The sequence below is a fragment of the Triturus cristatus genome, chromosome 12, assembly GCF_964204655.1.
Source record: "Triturus cristatus chromosome 12, aTriCri1.1, whole genome shotgun sequence".
Classification (NCBI taxonomy): domain Eukaryota; kingdom Metazoa; phylum Chordata; class Amphibia; order Caudata; family Salamandridae; genus Triturus; species Triturus cristatus.
The window spans coordinates 202,039,336-202,061,776 of NC_140595.1; the positions used below are offsets into that span (position 1 = coordinate 202,039,336).

The 22,441-nt window shown below is 45.7% G+C and overlaps 1 protein-coding gene across 1 annotated transcript in view; it reads left to right on the plus strand.

Moving 5' to 3' along the window:
* The window catches only part of AARS1 (alanyl-tRNA synthetase 1), a 294,909-nt gene that overhangs the window by 125,222 nt on the left and 147,246 nt on the right, over positions 1 to 22,441 (plus strand). Inside the window, exon 8 of the mRNA XM_085638756.1 lies at positions 20,878 to 20,986. Within this exon, the coding sequence (XP_085494882.1) occupies positions 20,878 to 20,986 (109 nt within the window). The remainder of the gene's footprint in view (positions 1 to 20,877; positions 20,987 to 22,441) is intronic.

The following is a 22,441-nucleotide window of genomic DNA, read 5'->3' on the forward strand; positions in this document are numbered from 1 at the left end:
ATATTCAGTCTAGAGTTCCAGCTGTGCAAAGCCCAGTGGCAGAAGCTTGTTTTTTCATTTTTTGTTGTCTTGGTTTGATGAATATTTTTGAGTGTGAATTTGTTTTTCTGAACAATCCTACTGTCCATGGGTTGTTCTGAACCGCCTGCTTGGTTTGTATTAGTTATTACACCCTTAGTCTGATTGACCATAAAGAAAGAAGTGGCTCTCTTGTTCCCACCAACCCCGTAGAGTGAAAACTGTGCAGCAGACTCATTTTGGGTATATTACTAAGAAATAATAGCTACACATTTCCATATCTTGTTCAAAACGATTTAACGCTCAGAAGGTCTGTCAAGGCAGCACAAGCAATAGATACTGTGGTTAAAACTGACATTTTGTCTGCTGATATATTTCCAACTCAAAAAATACAAAAGTTCTTCCAGTTGCTCAAGTGTCTTGTGATTTGCTTAATTGATATCTTGAAATGTGTATCTAGAGTTCTCTGCACTGATGGCATTATTATAACCACCAAGTATTTAATTGCACACCTGGTCCACCTCCGCTATTCTTTTTTTTTTTTTTAAAAAAGACTTCTATTCTTTTCATTGTAAGTGTCATATTTATGACTTTAAGTTTTGCTGCTTTAATCTTGACGTCTGACACTTACGAAAAGTGTGCTGTTTTCTTCGAAATTCAGGAATTGATCTCTGCTAGTAGACATGGACCACAAAACAATCCAGCGAGCACAGTTTAAGCTCCCCTTGTCCCAGTCTAATTCCTGAGATGACCAGCTTTAAATGTACAGGAGGATAGATGGCCACTCACCTTGATTGGAGCTGAGGGGGATTTAAAATTAGCAAGCGTTCTCCCCAGAACCGTTTGCTGTATTTCTTGCAGGAACAGCCTAACTCTTTCAAACATTTTTTCCACATATAGTTACAGAAGCCCTTTCTCTCTTTTTACATTTAGCTATGTCCACTTTTGGACCTTTTAGTGGAGATTCGAGTCAGTCTACCCTTAATACCGCGGGACTTACCAGTGTGTGTATGCTGGGCTATTAGTTGCGTTATCCATGCCACGATTTTTGTTAAACTTTTTTCATTTAATTTAAGAAAAGAGGTTTGTCTATGTTGCCCACAAAGCCTCAGCTGCTCATTTGGTTTCACGATTAGTGTTTATTGCACTCTCTCATTGACTGCAAGACCATATGTGAGTCTACAATATTTTTAAATACCTTAACCATAACTTGTCAGCAGTGGTGCAAACCATTTGTAAACAGATGGACCCAGCGCTTTTTTAAATTTAGAAATTTTACAACATTAATAGGCAGAAATTCATCATTTTTAATTATTAAATGTCACATATTTAATAGCGCACAATATAACAAAAAGAAGAACAACAATCAAGCACTGTATAACATTGAATATTGCAATTATTTTCCTTAATTCCCATTAGACCTACAATCTGATTGAGTGGGGTCTGTAATGGCACAGTCTTTTCCTGGCTAGGTCCCTGTTAATTATGGATAGTTCCAAACTGATAATGTATTCAAATTGTGACCACCACAGTAAAATATTTGGGGGTTTCGGATCTAGCCACAGTCATGCAAAAACCTATCCTGGCAATCACAATCATTAAAAATACAATACAATTCCTCCGGAATTAACCTTACAAAAATCCCCAAGTTATTGGGTCAGGTGTTAGTCTAATTGGAGCCCCAAAAATTAGGTATTTCATTAAAAACAACTTCCCAGTAAGAATGGAGCTAAATGCATGTAACTAAGATGTGTATCCTATCTTAAACAGTCTGAACTTATCGACGTCCCCACTGAAAAGGCTGCTTTGGTGAATCTTGAATCATTTTAAAATGATGACTCTTACTTATGCCCACTACCCCTCCTGGGACTCTCCAGCCATCTCTGTCCAGGGCTTTTCTTTCAATCAGACTCCAGGTGTAACTCTTCCCCTTGCAGTCAGCCTCTAGGCTTCAACGCCAGGTGTTTCTTGGCCTTCCTCTTCTCCTTTTTGGAAAGTCCGCTGCTATAGGTAGTTGTTGCTGATGTTGTTTGGCCGGCAGATTTGGAGGATTTTCCTCAGACAGGTGTTGATGAGGATCTGGACTTTGGTGGTGGTGGTCACTATTGTCCCCATAGTTTCTGCTCCATACAGAAGGACTGTGAGAAAGTGCCATCTTTCTTGCATGGTATGCCCCCACCTTTTGCTGAATTGCTGAATGTACTTTGACTGAGTGTGCCCTGGACTCCTGCCAATCAGGTGCCCAGGGCCTATGTTCTTTCCCTAAAACACAAAACCCAAATTGGCAAACCCTGGCCACATGTCGGCCCCTGGTAAATGGTACCCAGGGCCTTGTGACCAGGGAAGGCCTCTAAGGGCTGCAGCACTCCTTGTGCCACCCTTAGAGGCCCTGTACCCTTACACACACACACTGCCCTCGCAGGCTGGGTGTCTGGGTACAAGACAAAACAAAGAGTCGACATGGCACACATCCCTGTGTGCCATGCCCACCACCTACACTGCCATGGCATACATCAGCCACCCCTCTAGCTGGGTGCCCTATGCCAGTGGTGTGAGCACAGGAGCAGGAGCCCTGTGCCCCTATAGTACCCAGGTCCCTGGGCACTGTAAGTGCAGTGCTGCCATTTAAGAGTACATGGTGCTGAGAGCTCGTCAAAACGAACTCCACATCACCATAATGGCAACACTGAAGACTGAGAAGTTTGGTATCAAACTTCTCAGCACATTAAATCCACACTGATGCCAGTGCGAGATTTAATGTACCAAGCACCCCAGAGGGCATCTTAGAGATGCCCCCTAAACCCTAACCTACAATCCACGTCTGTTCTGAGGCTGCCTAGGCTGCCACACAGCAGACATGTTGCTGGACCACTGGGTAGGAGAGCCCCTGCTCTCCTGGGTCTGCAACAATGCACATCCTGGGCGAGGTGCTAAATCTCCTCCCCCAGGGTGGGCAGGGGGAAGCTTCAAAGGCATGCCGCCTCTGTGAGCTTCCCCAGGCCCCTGCAACCCCCCACTCTGGCGGGAAGCTTGTCCGGAAACCCCAAATAAGGGCAGGGGATGTGCCAGCCTGCCAACCCCACATCTCAGGTGGTGGAGGCGAGGTGAAGCACATCTCCGGGCTCTCGCCATCTTGAAGATGGGAAGCCCTACCCAATCAGGACTAGGCTACTGCCCCCCTCCCACAGGAGAGAGGCAGGATAGGGGGTGTACCCACCCCAGGACAGGGACCCATTGGTCCCTGCCCTTCACCTACCTGTAACGCCCCTAAATCTACTATTTAGGGGCACCCTGAACCTTCCTTCCCTAGATTCCAGATTCCGAAAAAGAGCTAGAAGAAAGAAGACCTGCCCTGCAGCTGCTAAGAAGAGGAAGACCCCAACTGCTTTGGCCCCAGCCCTACCGGCCTGTCTACCCTCGAACCTGCTCCTGCTCCAACCCGGCATCTCTTGTGGCCAGCAACCTCACAAACCCCGGAGGACCTGGCTACCTTTTGACTCTAAACCCCTGGGACTCCCATGAGTAGAGGCTCTACTCAAAATCTACTTCTAATCCCTGGCAGCAGCCCGGAACCGCGAACCCTTCACACTCTGTACCCGCCAAGCATGGCCTGTGCCGGAGTGAACAAAGACCACGAGGACGACCCCACGGCGACTGTGACCCCGAGTCCGGCACCAAAGGACCTCCCTCGACACTCCTGAAGAAGCCTGCAGCCTCAGAACCAGGTGCCCCCCCCCCAACCGCGATCAACAGAGGGTAAAATTTCCCAACACAAAAAGGCACCCCTGCACCGGCGCCCCGCGGCCCCCTGTGCCCAATCCCGTGGTACCTACCTATCCTCCAACTACCCAACTTACCTCTCAAAGTGTTTGTGGCACCTGAAGAATCTTTGTCCCCGAGCTTGCAGTCTTTTTCTAAGCCGGAGCTTTCCCATTGAAATCAATTGAGCGCCCGAAGGCTCAAAAGCACCCTGCACCCAGACGCCCGAGTGGCCCTGGCAATGCAACCTCTACACCTATCTACTTCCCCACTTGCCCTAAGTGGCCAGGAGCCCAGCTCCCACAGCTGCGTGGCCTGCTAGTCAGCAGCCACCAACCAAGGCCCCCCTACCTCTCCTAGGATAACATTGGGCCTAACTCTCGCTGCACCCGGCCGCCCTTGTGCCGCTGAGGGTGAACCAACTGTACCTACCTGACCCTGGGAGACCCCCGAGTCTATGCCCAGAACCTTAACTCTGCCAGTCGAGTACTTACCTTTAAACCGATAACTCCATTTTCTCCATAGGGTAACATTGACTGGTTTTTCCTGAAATTTCTTCTGTGGACTTTTCAAAACTTAAAATATTCACCAAAAATCAGCAGAGTAACGAAAACGAAAATACTCACCTGCTATTAGGTGAGCTCCCAGTGCTGGATCTTGGTGCCCAATGCAAAAAGAACTATTGATGGACGGAATGCAGAACAAATCAAAACATTCACCCCCAGTCAAGAGATCTGGGTTAAATCCATCATTCTTTTGCTCACCATGCCACACTAGTTTGGACCTGGCAATATGCAAATCAGTCTTGACCCTGTGCCTCATGGGAACAGTCCAGCCCGAACTGCCAAGCCAGGTCCTCCCTGGACCGGAAACAAGCATCCTAGGACCGGTTTTGGGGTTTCACCCCTCCTCAGCCAGGATAGCTTGATTCCAGTGGCATGGAGAGCACGGGACTCACGTCTAAGCATACCCGTCCCACTCTGGGTGACAAATGCTAAAAGAACTATTGATGGACGGAATGCAGAACAAATCAAAACATTCACCCCCAGTCAAGAGATCTGGGTTAAATCCATCATTTTTTTTTTGCATTTGTCACCCCGAGTGGGACGGGTATGCTCAGACGTGAGTCTCGTGCTCTCCATGTCACTGGAATCAAGCTATCCTGGCTGAAGAGGGGTGAAACCACGAAACCGGTCCTAGGATGCTTGGTTCCAGTCCAGGGAGGACCTGGCTTGGCAGTTCGGGCTGGACTGTTCCCATGAGGCACAGGGTCAAGACTTATTTGCATATGGCTGGGTTCAAACTGGAATGGCATGGTGAGCAAAAAAGCAATGGATTTAGGCCCAGATCTCTGTACTGGGGTGAATGTATGACATTGTTCTGCATTCTGTCCATCAACTGTTGTTTGTGATCTTGGTGCCGAGCACTGACTCTGAAAAAATACTTACAACTGTACTTACCAGTGACCCAATTTTCTCCCATAGGAAATCATTGGTTTTTTTCTGTGAAATTTCTTCTAAGTGTCAATTTCTGCAAAATTTAAATATTCTTTAAAAATCGTATAATTTCTGAAAACTTAATTACTTACCTGTTTTGGATAAAGGTCCCAGTACTGAGTCTAGGCACCCAGTACTGGATTACAAAAGTAACGAGAACATACTATACCTGCAACTTGAATTTTCTGCCATAGGGAATCATTGACTGTTTTCTATGAAATATTTTCCAAGTGTCAACTTTTGAAAATAGCAAAATATTGTCTAAAAATCATCACAGTAATTAAGTCGACTTTTATCACTTGATTCCAAGTACTGACCCAGGACTGAATCTAGGATCCAGTCCTGGAAATCCAAAAGTAATCCTAAAAGTAATCTGTTGCAAATAACTTGAAACTTCTATTGAACTCAATGCATTGTGTTTAAAATTGTGTTGCCTATTGCAACCACTTGTAACTTTCTACAAAAGTCAGTTGTAAATTGCAAAAGTATTTACATAAAGCATCTCATTCTAAGAAAGTATATTTTAATACCTATTGTTAGTTCTAAAATAAAACAAGCATATATTTTTTATATATAAACCATCAGCCTAGAGTTCAGTTCTTGAGTGTGTGAGACCATTTTCTGGCTGAGTGTGTGCAACAAATGCTTTACACTGTCCTCTGATACTGCCTTACTGCTCGACCAAGCTACCACTTTAGAGAGTAAGGTTATATCTAACTTTAGCTTCTGCCAAACCTCTGGGGACTGTGGACTCTGTACACCCTGTACCTATTTGGGAACAGTATATACAGAGCCACTTACTCACAAGGACCCATTTTACGTTCGTGTTTAAAAGCCTGGGCTTGGTTTGCAGTGTTGGGTACTTGGAGCTCTAGATCTTCTGTAGCTGAATGGAGGCTGCAGACGAGATTCTTTGATAAAATGAGTACTAGATGTAATTGATATTTGATATCCTTAACTATCATATACTTGCCTGTTTTGATGGACCATTTGAAAGCCAAAATAGATGAATTATCAGGCAATAATGATTGAAAGGTTGGTAAGCGGATCGGATCAGATCCCTATCACATAGAGACTTCTAGCTGCAGGTTCCTTACCTTAAAGGAGTCAGACTGGATCCGGAGATTCTTGGCCATTACCCCTACGCCGGCAGGTGCGTTACTCGGCTCAGTGGCTTCCGCACCGGAGGTGTTGTGCATGGTGCCCATGTATGCGCCACTCCAGCACACTGACATCCGTTCTTTTATTTCCATGCCAATCGGCATAGATTTGGAAAAAGCTATCCCCAGTCAGTCTTTGACTGAGGTTTTTCTTTTGGTTTTATCGAGACTATTTTTTGAGAATTTGATTCTCCTGGTGTGTGTTAGGGGTGTCCGGTAGGAAACCAACAGGTTTCAAACACTGTGGCAGATGTCTGTCAGAGACTCACACTTGGTTTGTTTGTGGTGCTTGGAGCAGGGCCGCGATTCCAGGGGCTGTGAAGACTACCGCGCCATGAACCCAAAGACGCTGCAGGAGCGCTCCCTGTCGAGCCTGTGTTGGATGCCTCTGTGAAGCTCTCAATCCCTGTCGCGCTGAAGGTCCCTGTTCCTTTTGGTGTCCGAAAAGTTAAGAGCCCCCCTGTCCTATTCTAGACCTATGCCTTCTTAACATCTTCTTGAAGGAGGAGTTCAGAATGCTCATTCTAGCTCAGGTCCTGTCTGCTCTCGACTTGGTAGACTGGATGTTAGTGCTGGACTTGCAGTACGCCTATTTCCACATCACCGTCCTGCCTGCCCACTGGCGTTACCTGCGGTTCACGGTGGGCCTCAAGCACTTCCAGTTAGCTGTGCTCCCCTTTGACCTTACCCACGACCCTCTGGTGTTCACCAATGCAATGGCGGTGGTTGCAGCACATCTGCAGAGGTCCTGGGTTACAGTCTTTTCCTACCTCTATGATTGTTTGGTAATGGTGGGCTCACCCCAGGCAGTTGACTCCCACCTCCAGAGTACTGTGAACCTCCTGACCTCGCTGGGGTTCATTATCAATGTCCCAGAGCACCACCTGACTCTCTCTGACACTCCCTTTTATCGGAGCTGTTCTGGACATATCGCAATTTCGGGCCTATCCTCCTGAACGGCAAGTCCAGGGTATCTGATGGAGACTTCTAGCCGTGCATTTCTTACCTTACAATATTCCCCAGGCATCAGACCGGATCTTGAAAATTTCAAGTAATGCAATTGAATGCCGTTTGGCTCCTTGTGGCGTTGTCTGCACTGGAAGTGCGCTGTGCCTATATTGGCACCACCTCAATGCACTGCCCTCAGTCCCTTCTTTTCCATGTCTTTGACATCTTGATGTAAGTGCTTTAGCCTGGGGTATACTTGGCAGAACCCTTACTCCCTTTTAATGAAGCTCTTCTAGATGTTCTGGTTTGGCCTGGGCTAAGCCATGCACAGGCACTCTTGTGCACAGGAACGTTGCTTGCTGCCATTGGCCCACTCCATGGGACCCATCCTTTCTTTCCCCGCACCCCACCCTTGAGAGCTTAGTGGTCAAGGCCTTCACTTCCAGGATAAATCCAGGCGCATTCCCTACCACACCACTGGATAGGGAATACAAGAGACTCGATACCTTCGGTAAGAGAATGTTCGAGGCATATGAGCTGCAGATCACACACTTAGGATAAGATCGCCATCTGGTGTTGGGCTCGGATGATTGCAGGTTGTTGTTGTCTTCGGAAGAAGCCTTTTGGTCACGAGATAGGTGACTCCTCCTCTGGACAACAGTGCGCATGGGCATCCACTCCATCCTCAGATTGTTTTTTTTCCGCCATTGGGTTAGGATGAACTTTTCCGCTCCGGCTGAAAACTTTCAATAACCAAGCCGTATCGAAGCGAAACTCACACTTCACTCGACATCGAACATTCAACGGACCGGTTCCGGATACGGCTCATGGAAAGAACTCCTTTTAAAAAATGCCCCCAATGTGGAGCAAAGTTCCCGCACAGTGACCACCACGAGGTTTGCAACCTGTGCCTCTCGCCGGAACACGAAGAGTCCAGCCTACGCCGCATTCCGATCCAAGAAGACTATCCGGGATCGAAGAGCTCGACGCCATATCATGGCCAGACCAGCTCCGGAACCAGAGGACATCTTTGATCAGAGCCCCGATGTCCCGGAAGAAGATTCCGAGGAACTCCAGATTATATCTGAAGCAGATGACTCAGATGACCCCATTACTCCTGGGCAGCGCATGAGTACCTTGGCCCCTACCCTCACTCCTCCAAAAAAGGCACTGGTCAAGACTTCGCCAGCTGGCCCCAGTCGCAACCGAAAACAATCTTCAGAAGCCCCGCCTTCGAGCCCGGCTCCGAAGAAATACAAGCCTTCCAGTGGTTCGGGCCCGAGTAAACCACATATTACTGTACCCCCATCACCTTCGGCACCGAAGACGCAAGACCTCTCGGCACCGAAGCATGCACCGATACAAAATTCATCGAGGCCCATTGACAAGCCGGCATTGAAAGCTCCCAAGCTTAAAGATCCCGTTTCGGCACCGAAACCATCATAGAAAACTGCACCGGAAACTTTACCGGCACCGGAAACTTTACCGGCACCGGAAACTTTACCGGCACCGGAAACTTTACCGGCACCGGAAACTTTACCGGCACCGGAAACTTTACCGGCACCGGAAACTTTACCGGCACCGGAAACTTTACCGGCACCGGAAACTTTACCGGCACCGGAAACTTTACCGGCACCGGAAACTTTACCGGCACCGGAAACTTTACCGGCACCGGAAACTTTACCGGCACCGGAAACTTTACCGGCACCGGAAACTTCACCTGTACCGGCACAACCATCTAAGGGCCATTCTGCAAAAGACTCTACCGATCATCCAAAACATAGATCGGAACCCAAAAAATCGACACCAAAGCCAATTACGGAGGATCATGAACTTTTCCACCCTGATCCAACGCAAAGGAAAATTTATATCCATCCTAAAACTGGACATGTCACTGCTGTGCCATATAAAAAGAGGAAGCTGGACTCAACACCTTCTTCAGCTCCTATAAAGAGAAAGGACTCAGCCACTTCACCCATTTGTCCATCCTCTCCTGTACCACCTCTTACCCCACCCCCCCCTGTCTCCACCTCCTTTACCTCTACCATCCCCTTCACATACACCACCTCCACAGGATGATGATGATCTCTTAGGGGGAGGGGTTAATCCGGATGATCTTTATAATCCTAATGATCCTTTCGCAAATCCGGACACGGTACCCTTAGACGACTGGGCGTACACACTACCTGATGTTCCCGATCCTACTGCATACCCTTCAAAACCCTCACCTCCAGATGACCACCTAGGGTTTGGGCAACTCATCCACAGGGCAGCACTTCATCATGGCGTCACCATGCACTCAGATGCGCCTGAAGAAGATTTTTTGCTAGACACATTTGAACAGTCTCAAAAAACAGTTCAAATCTTACCCATGATCAAAGGGGTCATAAAGCACGCCCCAGAAGTATTTAAAGACCCCGTACGGGCCAGGGTACTTAACCCCCGAATTGAAAAAAAATATAGACCTGCCCCAGAGGACCCTGCTTACATTAAAGAACAGCTCCCTCTAGACTCTTTAGTAGTTTCCAACGCCAGAAAGCGGGCTAACTCCCAAACAACTGGAGACACACCGCCACCAGACAAAGAGTCTAAGCTATTAGAGGCCTCCGGTAAAAGGGTTGCAACACAAGCAGCTAACCATTGGCGTAATGCCAACACACAAGCCCTATTAGCACGCTATGACAAGGCTCATTATGATCAATTGGAAGGCCTTTTACAACACTTACCAGATCAATATAAGACCCAGGCCAATGACCTCATCCAAGAGGGAAAGCTCATATCTAATGCATCAATTAAATGTGCACTAGACGCTGCGGACACTGCCTCTAGGGCAATCAACACCAGTGTACTTCTTAGACGCCATGCATGGCTACGTATTTCAGGCTTTAAGCCAGAAGTACAAACTACAATATTAAATCAACCATTCAACCAAGAACAGTTGCTTGGGCCAGCAGTAGATACTGCATTGGAAAAAATGAAAAAAGATACCGAGACTGCTAAATCAATGGGAGCATTACAGTCTCCACAACCACGTGGCTCCTTTCGACGCTCCTTCTATAGAGGAGCCTCCAAAAATACGGGAGCAGACACCTCATCCACTTTCAAAACCTCTATGCAAACATCCCCCAATAGAGGATATTTTCGAGGAGGATATAGGTGAAACAATGTCAAAGGAAGAGGTCGAGGTAATGCCAACACTCGTACCTCCCCCGCCACTAAACAATTACTTTCCTCCACTCCCCCCAGACCATTCCACTCCAGTCGGGGGAAGACTCACACAGTTCCTACCTGTCTGGAATTCCATTACTACAGACAAGTGGGTAAGGCAAATTATCCAATCTGGTTACTGCCTACAACTCACAAATACCCCCCCCCCCCCCCCAACATACCCCCCAGTTATCGTCCATTGTCACAAGAACATCTTGCGCTCCTCAAGCAATAAGTTCTTTCCTTACTTCAAAAACAGGCAATAGAGCCAGTTCCACTCCAACATCAGGGCACAGGAGTATACTCTCTATACTTCCTAATCCCCAAAAAGGACGAGACGTTAAGACCCATACTCGACCTCCGACTACTCAATCAGTATATACACTCGGATCATTTCCATATGATCACTCTTCAGCAAGTGCTCCCACTACTTCAACAAGGCAATTTCCTTGCCACACTAGACCTCAAGGACGCCTGTTTTCACATTCCCATGCACCCTGCTCACAGGAAGTACCTAAGATTTGTGGTGGACGGACAGCACTATCAGTTTACTGTCCTCCCATTCGGAGTGACTACTGCGCCCAGAGTCTTTACAAAATGCCTAGCAGTAGTAGCACCACATCTCAGGAGACAACAAATTCATGTCTTCCCTTATCTCGACGATTGGCTCATAAAAGCCAATTCATTCAGCAAATGCGTTCTACATACTCACCAAACTATCCAAATCTTACACAACCTAGGATTCACCATCAATTATCCCAAATCTCAACTACATCCCTCCCACATACATCAATATCTGGGAGCTACCATAAATACCTGCAAAGCTATAGCTTACCCCAGCCCAACCAGGATAGCCAAGATACAAGCTCTCATCTTAAAATTCCAACCCCAACACTCTCTTCCAGCAAGAGTGTTCATTCAACTCTTAGGCATGATAGCGTCATGCGTCTTCATTGTGCCTTACGCACAACTTCAAATGCGTCCCTTACAAGAGTGTCTCGCACGTCAGTGGAATCAGGCTCACGGACAACTTTCCGATCTGGTGTTGGTGGACAAACGCTCGCATCGCTCACTAACATGGTGGAACACCATAAACCTGTCCAAAGGGCGACCGTTCTTAGAGCCTCTTCCACAGATAGTGCTGACAACCGACACATCTCTTACAGGATGGGGAGCCCATCTCCTAGGACACACCACTCAGGGCAAATGGACCACACAACAAAAACTGCTCCATATCAATTACCTAGAACTTCTAGCAGTGTTCCTGGTGTTGAAGTCATTCCAACCCCATCTAAAGAACAAGGCTGTCCTAATCCGGACGGACAACATGACAGCCATGTATTACATACAAAAACAGGGGGGGGACACATTCTCTCCAGCTGTCACAGCTAGCACAGAACATTTGGAGATGGGCAATTCCCCAAAACATCTACCTACTTGCAGAACACCTTCCAGGGGTTCACAACCAAATTGCCGATTTGTTGAGTCGACAGACACAGCAAATCCACGAATGGGAATTACACCCACAAGTCCTACTCCCATTCTTCCACAAATGGGGCCAACCAGACATAGACCTGTTCGCCACACACGAAAACGCAAAATGCCCAACCTTCGCCGCCAGGTATCCCCACCCACAGTCGAAGGGCAATGCGATATGGATGAACTGGTCAGGCAGATTTGCGTACGCTTTTCCGCCTCTCCCACTCATTCCATTCGTAGTACGCAAGCTCAGGCAACAGTCCCTCAAACTGATACTAGTGGCTCCTACTTGGGCACGCCAGCCCTGGTTCCCAACACTACTGGAACTCTCTTTAGTTCCACATCAGAAGCTGAACCTCTCCCCGTCCTTGCTAACCCAGAACCATGGAGAAATCAGACACCCAGACCCACAACAACTCAACCTAGCGATCTGGCTCCTGAAGTCCTAGAGTTCGGTTACCGCAACCTACTACCGGACTGCATGAATATTATTAAAGAGGCCAGACGGCCTACTACCAGAGCGTGCTATGCAGCTGAATGGAAAAGATTTGCCATTCACTGCACTAACAATGTTATACGCCCACTAGACGCATCCATCCAAGACATCATTTGCTACCTACTACACTTGCAAAGATGTAATCTAGCGTATTCTTCCATACGTCTCCACCTAGCAGCATTAGCAGCCTACTTGCAAAATCGACAACACTTGTCACTATTTAAAGTGCCCGCGATCAAAGCCTTCATGGAAGGTCTTAACCCCTTCAGTGCCCATGACGAGCTGGACTCGTCATGGGCCGCGGTGGCGCTGTGCCCATGACGAGTCCAGCTCGTCATAGACCCCGCCCGCTAATGCAACGGCCGGCACTGGGCGGGGAAAGGGGCGGGCACTGAAGGGGTTAAAAGAATCATTCCTCCAAGATTACCACCCTCTCCAGTGTGGAATCTAAATATTGTGCTCACTAGGCTAATGGGTCCCCCATTTTAACCTCTACATAAATACGAGCTACAATTTCTCACATGGAAAGTGGCTTTCCTTATTGTTATCACATCCCTTAGACGAGTAAGTGAAATACAAGCCTTAACCATACAAGAACCATTCCTACAATTACATCGTAACAAAGTGGTTCTTAGAACAAATCCAAAGTTCCTGCCAAAAGTCATTTCTCCATTCCATCTTAACCAATCAGTCGAGCTACCAGTGTTCTTCCCAAATCCCGACTCTGTAGCTGAACGGGCTCTTCATACCTTAGACGTTAAAAGAGCCCTTCTTTATTACATTGACAGAACCAAATCTTTCCGCAAAACCTAACAATTGTTTGTGGCCTTCTCCCCACCACATAAAGGCAACCCCATTTCCAAATCAGGGATAGCCAGGTGGATAGTTAAATGTATCCAAATTTGTTACCAAAAGGCTAAACGCACTCTTACAGTTCCCCCTAGAGCGCACTCCACACGCAAAATAGGGGCTTCCATGGCATTCTTAGGAAACATTCCCTTAGAAGATATTTGTAAGGCAGCCACATGGTCTACAACACACACCTTCACTAAACACTACTGTGTTGACGTGCAAGCAAAGCAACAAGCTTCTGTGGGTCAGGATGTCCTTAAAACCTTATTCCAAACTGCTGCAACGGATACAGGCGACCACCGCTAGGGGAGATACTACTGTATAGTCTATGCTTAGTGTGTGATCTGCAGCTCATATGCCTCGATCGGAATATGCTACTTACCAGTATGCATCTGTTCTTGGCATGTAGAGCTGCAGAGCCACACACGCCCACCCACCTCCCCGGGACCTGTATCCGTTCCAGCATTGTCTTACTTAGACTTTACACATGCACATCCTTTTCTTTATTCTTACACACTCCATCGTTTCCCATGGCGAAAAACAATCTGAGGATGGAGTGGATGCCCATGCGCACTGTTGTCCAGAGGAGGAGTCACCTATCTCGTGACCAAAAGGCTTCTTCCGAAGACAACAACAACCTGCAATCATCCGAGCCCAACACCAGATGGCGATCTTATCTGAAGTGTGTGGCTCTGCAGCGCTACATGCCAAGAACAGATGCATACTGGTAAGTAGCATATTCCTTTCTCTTCCACCAACCTGGCACTGCAGTCCATGAACACTGCATGCTTTTTGGGCCATTATTCCCACACAGTGTGGGATGTGGTTGCGGTATTGCAACAAGCAGGGCAGCGTGATGTTATGGACCCCTGTATTAAGAGGCTCAGTGTCTCTGGACATGTGAAGGGTGCAGGTTAACTTAGTCGTCGATGCCTTGCTAATCACGAATGGCGTCGTCTTCCGGAGGTTGTTCAAAGTCTCTTCGGAGACAGGGGAGAACTTTGGTTAGATCTGTTCGCCACTAACGAGCATGCACAATGCCTCAAATTCCCTGCATCCTAAGAGGCCTTACCTCAGAACTATATCATCCATCCTTACTACTGTTAAGCTAGTTTTGCTGTTATTACTGTTCCTATGTGCTTATTTTATTTTTGGTTTTACTCCCTTGGTAATCTTGTGCAATTGCTGCTGTGCTCTGTAAAGCGATATGTATTTTTGTGTACCGTAACTACTTCAAAATTGTTACGTATTGTCCTAGTACACCAAGCCATTTACTTTCACCATGTATCTGTATTAACGCCAAATGGAGCTTATGTAGTTGCTGCCTATGCAATTTCCTCATTCATCTCGTCACTCTGTCACTGTGTATCTGTATTTACTCTAAATGCATCTTAAACCTATGCTGCGTGTGCTAACACTGTGAAGTGCTGATGCCCTTGGGTCACGTTCGCGCTATCTAAAGCTCATTAAATAAAAATAAATAAAATAAATTGGGCCTGAATTTGGGCAAATGTTAATATCCGATCATTGGCAAAGAGTTGAACGACAATTTAGAAATCTGATTTAGACCAAGGGGAAATAAGAGCATCCTGTGAAAATGAAAAGCAGCATGGATTGCCATCCAGACCCGTATTTCATGTGGTTTGTCGAAGTCAAAATTTTGACGCGATACAATGCCAAATGTCTTTAAGCATGTCCGTTTTAAATGCGTGTAATCGAAGAACCCTGAATAAATGATTTAAGCTAATAATGCTCACGACTCACGCCAACCGGGGTATCTGGCCTGTGTTCACTATAGTGTTTAAATACATAGGCAAAAGGTCCCAGGGCCATAAAAAAGACAAAACCTTGGGTAAACGGCCCACGAATGCGGAAAGATAGTACCTCCTAAAATCAGGTAAAGCCCATCACCTCTATCTAGGGGCAAGTTCATGAACCAAGTGGCCTGCATGGACGTTTATACCCCCATATAAATTGATTTCAAATTGTATCTAGTTGACTAAAAAAACATAGCTGTCAAATGTAAGGTTATTGGTCTAAACCGGTACAAAAAAACCTGTCTAATATAATCTTTTTAACAGTATTACACCTGCTGATGAGACCAGTGGATAGCCTGTTCCTTCTTTCCTGCATTTGATTAGTTTTGTTAATTAGAGAATCGTAACTAAGTGCTTCAGTTGTCTCATTCTGTGGTGCGATTTGAATCCCAATTATGGTGCTGCTGATTAATATCTAATGGCAACTTGTGGATTCGGGTGGTAGTATATGATTTGGGTATAACTGGAAATCATCCAATATCCAGAAACCACTGCAAATTCTTCTCTCTCAAAAATAGGGATTACTAGATTAGGATTACATTAAAATATTGCAATGACATCTGCATATGCAACTATAATAACAGTAGCCAAATTTACTTTAAGTGACAAAGGAGACATACTGCTTTTGAGACAGCACAGAAAGACTCGAGATGGTAGTGCAGATAATTGTGAAGGAAGAGAACTCATGGCAGGTTCCTCTTTTAGTATTGGCTCAAATTCTGCCCGTAGATGCAATCAACAAACCTGTAGATAATGTTTGTATCCAGGCAAGAAATTTGGGACTAAGTCCCACTAGAGATAATAGTTTCCAAAGATATTACTAGGAGGCCTATTGAATGCCTTCCCTTCATCTAGACTGATTATCCTGGTTGAGATATTTAATTTGCCAGCGTTATCTAAAGCGTCAGTCGAACACTACATTTTAGAATGGCAGTTGATACGAGATATAGGTTGATAAGATGAACAAAGCGGTGGATTCTCAACTTTAACAAAAATGGAAATGTATGGCTGACTCCAGGAGGGTCTTTATGATCTTTTGCCGTGCTCTGGAACAAAAGCTCCAAATCGGCACAGAGAATTTCAAAAGTGTTGGTTTTTTGGGGGGGGGGGGGATTGTTAGAATTTGGCCCGAATAGCATCCAGGACTTAACTTTTCCCTCATGTTAAAAATTGAAGGGTGCCCTTAGTTTCACTCAAAGTAATTGCAGATTCCAGAGTATGGGTTTGTTTGTTACTAATTATATCACTGGTCACATGATCTATGTGCTGTTCAATATCATTGTATATGACTTAAATTCTGTTTCTAATGTAAATGTGCATAATAATTTTGGGAAGCAGCCATTCTTATATTATTCCTTCAAATGACCACCTGCCCTTGTATACTAACTATGGGCCTAATGTATTTTTTTTTGTTCTGTCTTTGACTTGTACTGTGAGTATCCTGCCCATATTCTCGCTATTTTCAAAGTTCCGAAGCCGGGCGTCCCAAGTTAGCTTCATTTCTTTGTCCCAAATCAGTTTTTGGTACTGCATTTTAATGGCACAAAGTTCACGAAATGCGTCTTACTACCACTTTGTGATTGCCCAATTCGTAACATTTTGACATGTTGTATTTCACCTTCCTTAGTGAGTTTGAAGATAAACTGTGCTATAGTAGGCGGGTCTCTCTCTCTCTCTCTCTCTCTCTAGATTATATAGGCAGAGAGAGAGAGAACCCCCCAGAATCACAGCTTTCTTAGCATAGCCAATCATAGAAAGTGGCTTGTGAAGTTAGTGTGATGGTCCGAAGTAAAGGATAAATCGCCGCAAAAAATAAGTGGCCCTCCCGTCCAGCTAATTCCAAGAAGAATTGTTGAAAAACGGAAGGGTCGGCCAGACTGGAGCCATATATAGGACAAATAGTGAAAATCGTAGCCCCATCGCGTATTCTAGCGATAACCCAGTGATCTTGATTGTCTAAATCTATGTTTAAGCAATGCCACTGTTTATGCAGTGTAAGAATAGCTACACCTCTGAGAGGGCTATTATATTTAGAATTGGCAATAAGCTGATATCTCCTACTCTGTGTGATAAGGCTAGACTTTACCAAATGAGTCTCCTAAATAGAAACCATTTCGGTTCGCATATTTTGTAATTCTGCCCTGATCTGTTTCATTTTAAGTGGGGTCCGAAGGCCATTAACATTCCAAGTCGCTATACTAATCCGTAGGTGAGAATAAAATGCCATAAAACAAAAAAAAGGCTGTTTTATCCTTCCAGGCGATTTATGCTGCTGTAGACGTGTTTTAACTTTCATTTTTTTATATAGTTCACTTATACCTGCCCTCCCCACACACCCTTGCCCCACCCATCCTCCCCTCCCCTGTTGGAATAAGTGTAACAGGCAAATTGATGACAGTCATGTCCCTCAGAAATGCATGAAATCAGCATTTTGACACGCATGTGTTTTCAGAATCCTCCATCTTCCATAGGAGATCCGTTGTCGTCTTGTCATGGTCTGGACCTGCCAACCTAGCGCTTGCCTGGCATCGTCTAGCTGCGATGCTCGTTACTCGATCTTGGTTAGCCTGTGTATAGAAGTTTGAATTGGTCTCGAAATTTTGTGGAGGACAGCCTGAGTCTTTAAATGGGGCGTTTTAGGGTCGTACAATCTGTATTACACTCTTCCCTATGTAGCATTAGCTGATTGTAGATGGATGGCAGAGGGGGCTCTTTCTGTGACCAATCCCACCCCCCACCCCGCAGGATTAGTCTGACTTCCATTAGGGGGGCTCTGAGGATTGTGGCTGTGGCTTCTGTGAGGTTGAAGGCAGGCGGCCCCACCGCAGCTGTTCATTGTTATCGTCATCATCTGCTCTTGGTGACCTTTTATGGACTCTTGAGATAGTCTTACCAGGTAGGGCACTATCAAAGGCAAGTAGCTTGTTCTTTAGGTCTTGGTGAATGTCCTTCCTGTTCAAAGACTGAACAAAAATTGGCAAAGCCAATAGGTCTGACTTTAAAGCACCAACAAATGGAAACACAGACTTTGACAAATGGCATTGCATACACAAATGTTGTTTATCACATTTGGCTGTCCTACTGACTGTCAATGCTGGGAAAAATAGCAAAAAATATTGCTTTATTTGTAGAATGCATATAGGCGGAAAAAAAACGTTTCTGACAAACCACATAGTTGAGTTTATTTTCATATTTATAATCCTGTCTGGTTCATTCTATTGGAAGCACTTCCTGAAAGGCGGAATTTTACATAGCCAGCTGATGGCATTTGGTGCGAGAGTAATACTCTGATAGCATGTTGTGAAGTGCGCAGAGCTATATGTATGGCAATGTATTGTAGTGCATCATTCATACCCATGTGTGTGATGTCGAAGCACCTTCATGGTCATTGAACAGACCGTACTCGGCTGCATGGTTATAAGGATGTTGCATTAACCTTGTGCCTAGGTGAAAATAGTTTTGGTGTTGTGTGTGAGTAACCATAGAAGTGTTCTTATCTTGCCTTGTGACATAGCACTTAGGGGTGTGATGGATGAAAGCACTGTGGGAAATAGACATGTTGGTTTATGGGGGGCTGGTGGCTACAACTAGTTCTGCAGACCTCAGTCAGCCGAAGAGCCAGGTCTTGAGGCTCTTCCTTAAGGTGTGCAGAGTGGGGGTGGGGGGCGTCTGATGTTGTCTCGGAGCTTGTTCCAGGCCTTTGCCGCAACGTAGGAGAAGTTTCTGCCACCTGCTCTGGTTCTGCAGATGCTCAGGGTTTCTGCCAGGGCGAGGTCGGCGGAGCGGAGGTTCCTCTTGGGCACGTGGAAGGAGACTCTTTCGTTGAGGTATTTGGGTCCGGTGTTGTGGATGTATTTGAAGGTGTGGGTGAGAAGCTTTAAAGTTACTCTCTTCTCGACGGGGAGCCAGTTGAGGTCTCGTAGGTGCTGGGTGATGTGCTCATGTCGTGGAATGCCGAGGACGAGTGGCCGCAGTGTTCTGGATGGTCTGGAGTTTGCGTAGCATGCCTTACAGAGTGTGGTTTGGGTTGAAATTGAGATGACTGGTGTAATAGAGGAGGGTAAATTCTGTGAGGCCTCAAGGGTCACACTCCCTTACAAAAAACTTTGATGTTGGAAAGCTTTTGGAATTTAAGGACACCTAGTTCTCTCCCTTACTTTAGGCAAAGAAGACATGTCTGCTATATCCGTGATGGTGGCCGTTTGTCCGAGTTGGCGCCTTACTGCGGTGTCAAAGTCCAGAGAGTGTTTGTTTTCGCTGCCGCTTTTCCAGTTGTGTGTGTGATTGTCTCTAGAGCAGCCAGATTTGTATTATTTTTGTGAATGTCAGGTGTGCCTATATAATCTATAATCTGTAAATTGGCTGGCAGACAGAGAGTACTGCAGCATTGCAGACTCTTCTGAGATCAGATCCACAAATAGACTTTTTTTACTGGAGTATAACTACCTTTGACTATAGTCTTGAGCTTGGAATTAGTCCAGTTTGGGGAGTATAATTTGATACTTATTTGTAGGAACAGTGGATTTTTTCCTTGGGTAGCCATGTGGACAGTGCAGAGATCCTGTGGGGACTGTATAAGACTGGCGCCATCCGTTCCTCTCAGTAGTGGTCTTGCAGCAGTGTTCTGAATCTGTTGTACTTTTCTTGTTGAGAAGCATATGCACCAAGATAGAGGTTAATAGTCAGTCTTCGAAATTACCAGGATGAGGCTTGCGTGGAGTCACTAGCGGTAAACCAGGTAGAGGAGGATTAAGCCCCATTGGTCTCGTAGTGTGGAAAATGCTCTTTGTGACTTTTTTTTTAGTCCACGGTGACGCAAAGATTTCTCACTTCTCTTCATATTCCTGCTGGGGCTTCATATCCCATGCACTATATAGTGCAGAGGCTGTCAAGCTGGGCTGTGGTCAGACGATGCTCACTGCAGTCCCAGATCCTCCCCTTCACGTGCTTTTCTGCAAATTCCTCGGAGTTTTCGCTTTCCCCTCCTGAGCCCCTTGCCGGTTGCAAGGTGGGCTCTTTTAGTGGCAGTTGAGCTATTTTGCTTGACTGGAAAAAAACTCTTTCCTGTGCAGTGAGGCAAGCATGTTGCATCCAGATGTGCAGTGACGTGCACAGGGGTGTGCAGCGTGCTATGTTCACGTTACTTCTATTGTTGTGCAGTGTGGTGGGTGTGATTCAGTTGTAGGCACCTGCCATCTCTCTGTTCCCATTTGATCTTGTTCCTAGACACTGTCAGTTTTTTTTAAAGACTAATTTAGCTGAGTTGCTTTATGTCGAACTATTTGTTAATTATTGAGTTTGGAATTACCTTAGTGTTAAAATCAGTTAGCACTTAATGAAAAATTAGGAGCTAATTGCTCCTAATTTCTCAACAAGCGTTAATTGATATTAGTTTCAAACACATTGATTTCCCAACTAAACTTTCCTATCGTTTTTGTAGTCTTAAAGCCATAAATAAAGGTTGAAGGCAGCTCACGCGTTACAGTATGTGTCCGTAATATCAATAATGTACACATTCATTGTGGGGTTGTGTGTATTCCTTTTCAGCACTTGTTTTTGGTGTGAACCGTGACAGACTCTGTGCTGCTGCTGCGCGTTATACCTCTTGCAGTGCCTCTGACCTCTGCCGCTTTTGTTCCCGCCAGGTATGTCCTGAGGAGGATCCTGAGGCGGGCAGTGCGGTACTCGCACGAAAAGCTGAATGCCTCGAAGGGCTTCTTTGCCACCCTAGTGGATGTGGTGGTGCAGTCATTGGTAAGTGCTCCCTCTTGCGTGATGGTCAGTGTGTGAGACATCGGTGTGTTATGTGACATACTTTAGAGAAGGTTGCTTAAGCCGTCGTATGACCTGGCATGTAAGATAGTGGGGGGTGGGGGTAGTATTTCAGTGTTTTGGGCAGACGTGTGTAATGGAAGGGCAGGAGTAATGGTTTTGTGTAATGGGAAGACGTGAATATGCCCTGTGAAATCAAAGCACAAGTAACACGACGAATATAAACGGCACGTGTCAATTGAGAGTAAATAAATGGATATCGTATCCATGGGTGAGGGGCCTTGTGCGGAGAAGAACCTATGAGGACCTCTTGAACCCTGTCCCCACCTCCCCAAAAAAAAAGCTTGCCGAGGCTGGTGTTGATGTTCTGGGGTGTTTTCACACCCCATTATGGACGTCCAAGCCTCGGAAAAAAGCTGGAAAACCACTTTTTACAGTGGTTTTCAGTTAGTTTCCCTTTTCACTGTGTGATAACGTTTCCTCACTGGGAGACCGTGTGATGTGAGCCAATATCGTGTCGCACCGTGACACCGTGTGAGTTGGCAGGTATGGGTCTGTTATGTTGTTTTTGTGGTAAGGGAGTCGCCTCCATTACTTAATGCCAGGCTAGGCGGGTCCCCTACCTTAAATGCCAGTTCAGCACCATCCTTTTTTAAATATCTGTGACATGGCTTCCTTTTAGAATCAGGGAGAAAGTCCCTTTTTTAAAAAATCTGTACAATGAATGTGGAATACTTAAACTTCACTCGTGTACCTAAACCTCAATAAAGGCACTAGCATAAGCCCTCCCATTCCTCACTTGTACTTCTTTGGACGGCAACCCAGATGGAGCCTTGTTTTTGAGACCATTCCCGGTTGCCAAGTCTTGTGTAATAAACCACTGACGAGTTCAGGTTTCTTTCCTTGTAGTTTATTTTCTTTCAAGACTTTCGCTTTGACATACGGGAATAGAGGAACGACAATACTGTCCACCATCACGGTTGTCCGTACTCTAATCTCCCCACATTCCACCCTCACTGTTCTACCCTATACCTACACATTCCAACAAGAGAATAACAGTATGATGACAAACCCATAGCCAAAGAGCATACACTCACCTTACAAGATCATAACATGACACATCCCCCACCAAAATTGAAGATAAACCTTACAAGACTAATGGAAAAAAAAAACAACAAAAAAACAATGTCTACACGGGTTGCAATGCAATAACTGCAAATGAAATAACATTGCGATCTAAACCACAACTTAAATTGAATGATGTTTTCACAAATAAAAGCAAATAAAAAAACATTGTGATCCAAAACATCTTGAATAGAATAACATTCTCACAAATTACTTACACCACAAAATCATCTAGAAGTTTAGATTTCACTCACATTTTGCCAAATCTTGAAACAATTTGACGATGTGCAGGACCTTCTTCCACTGGTTGTT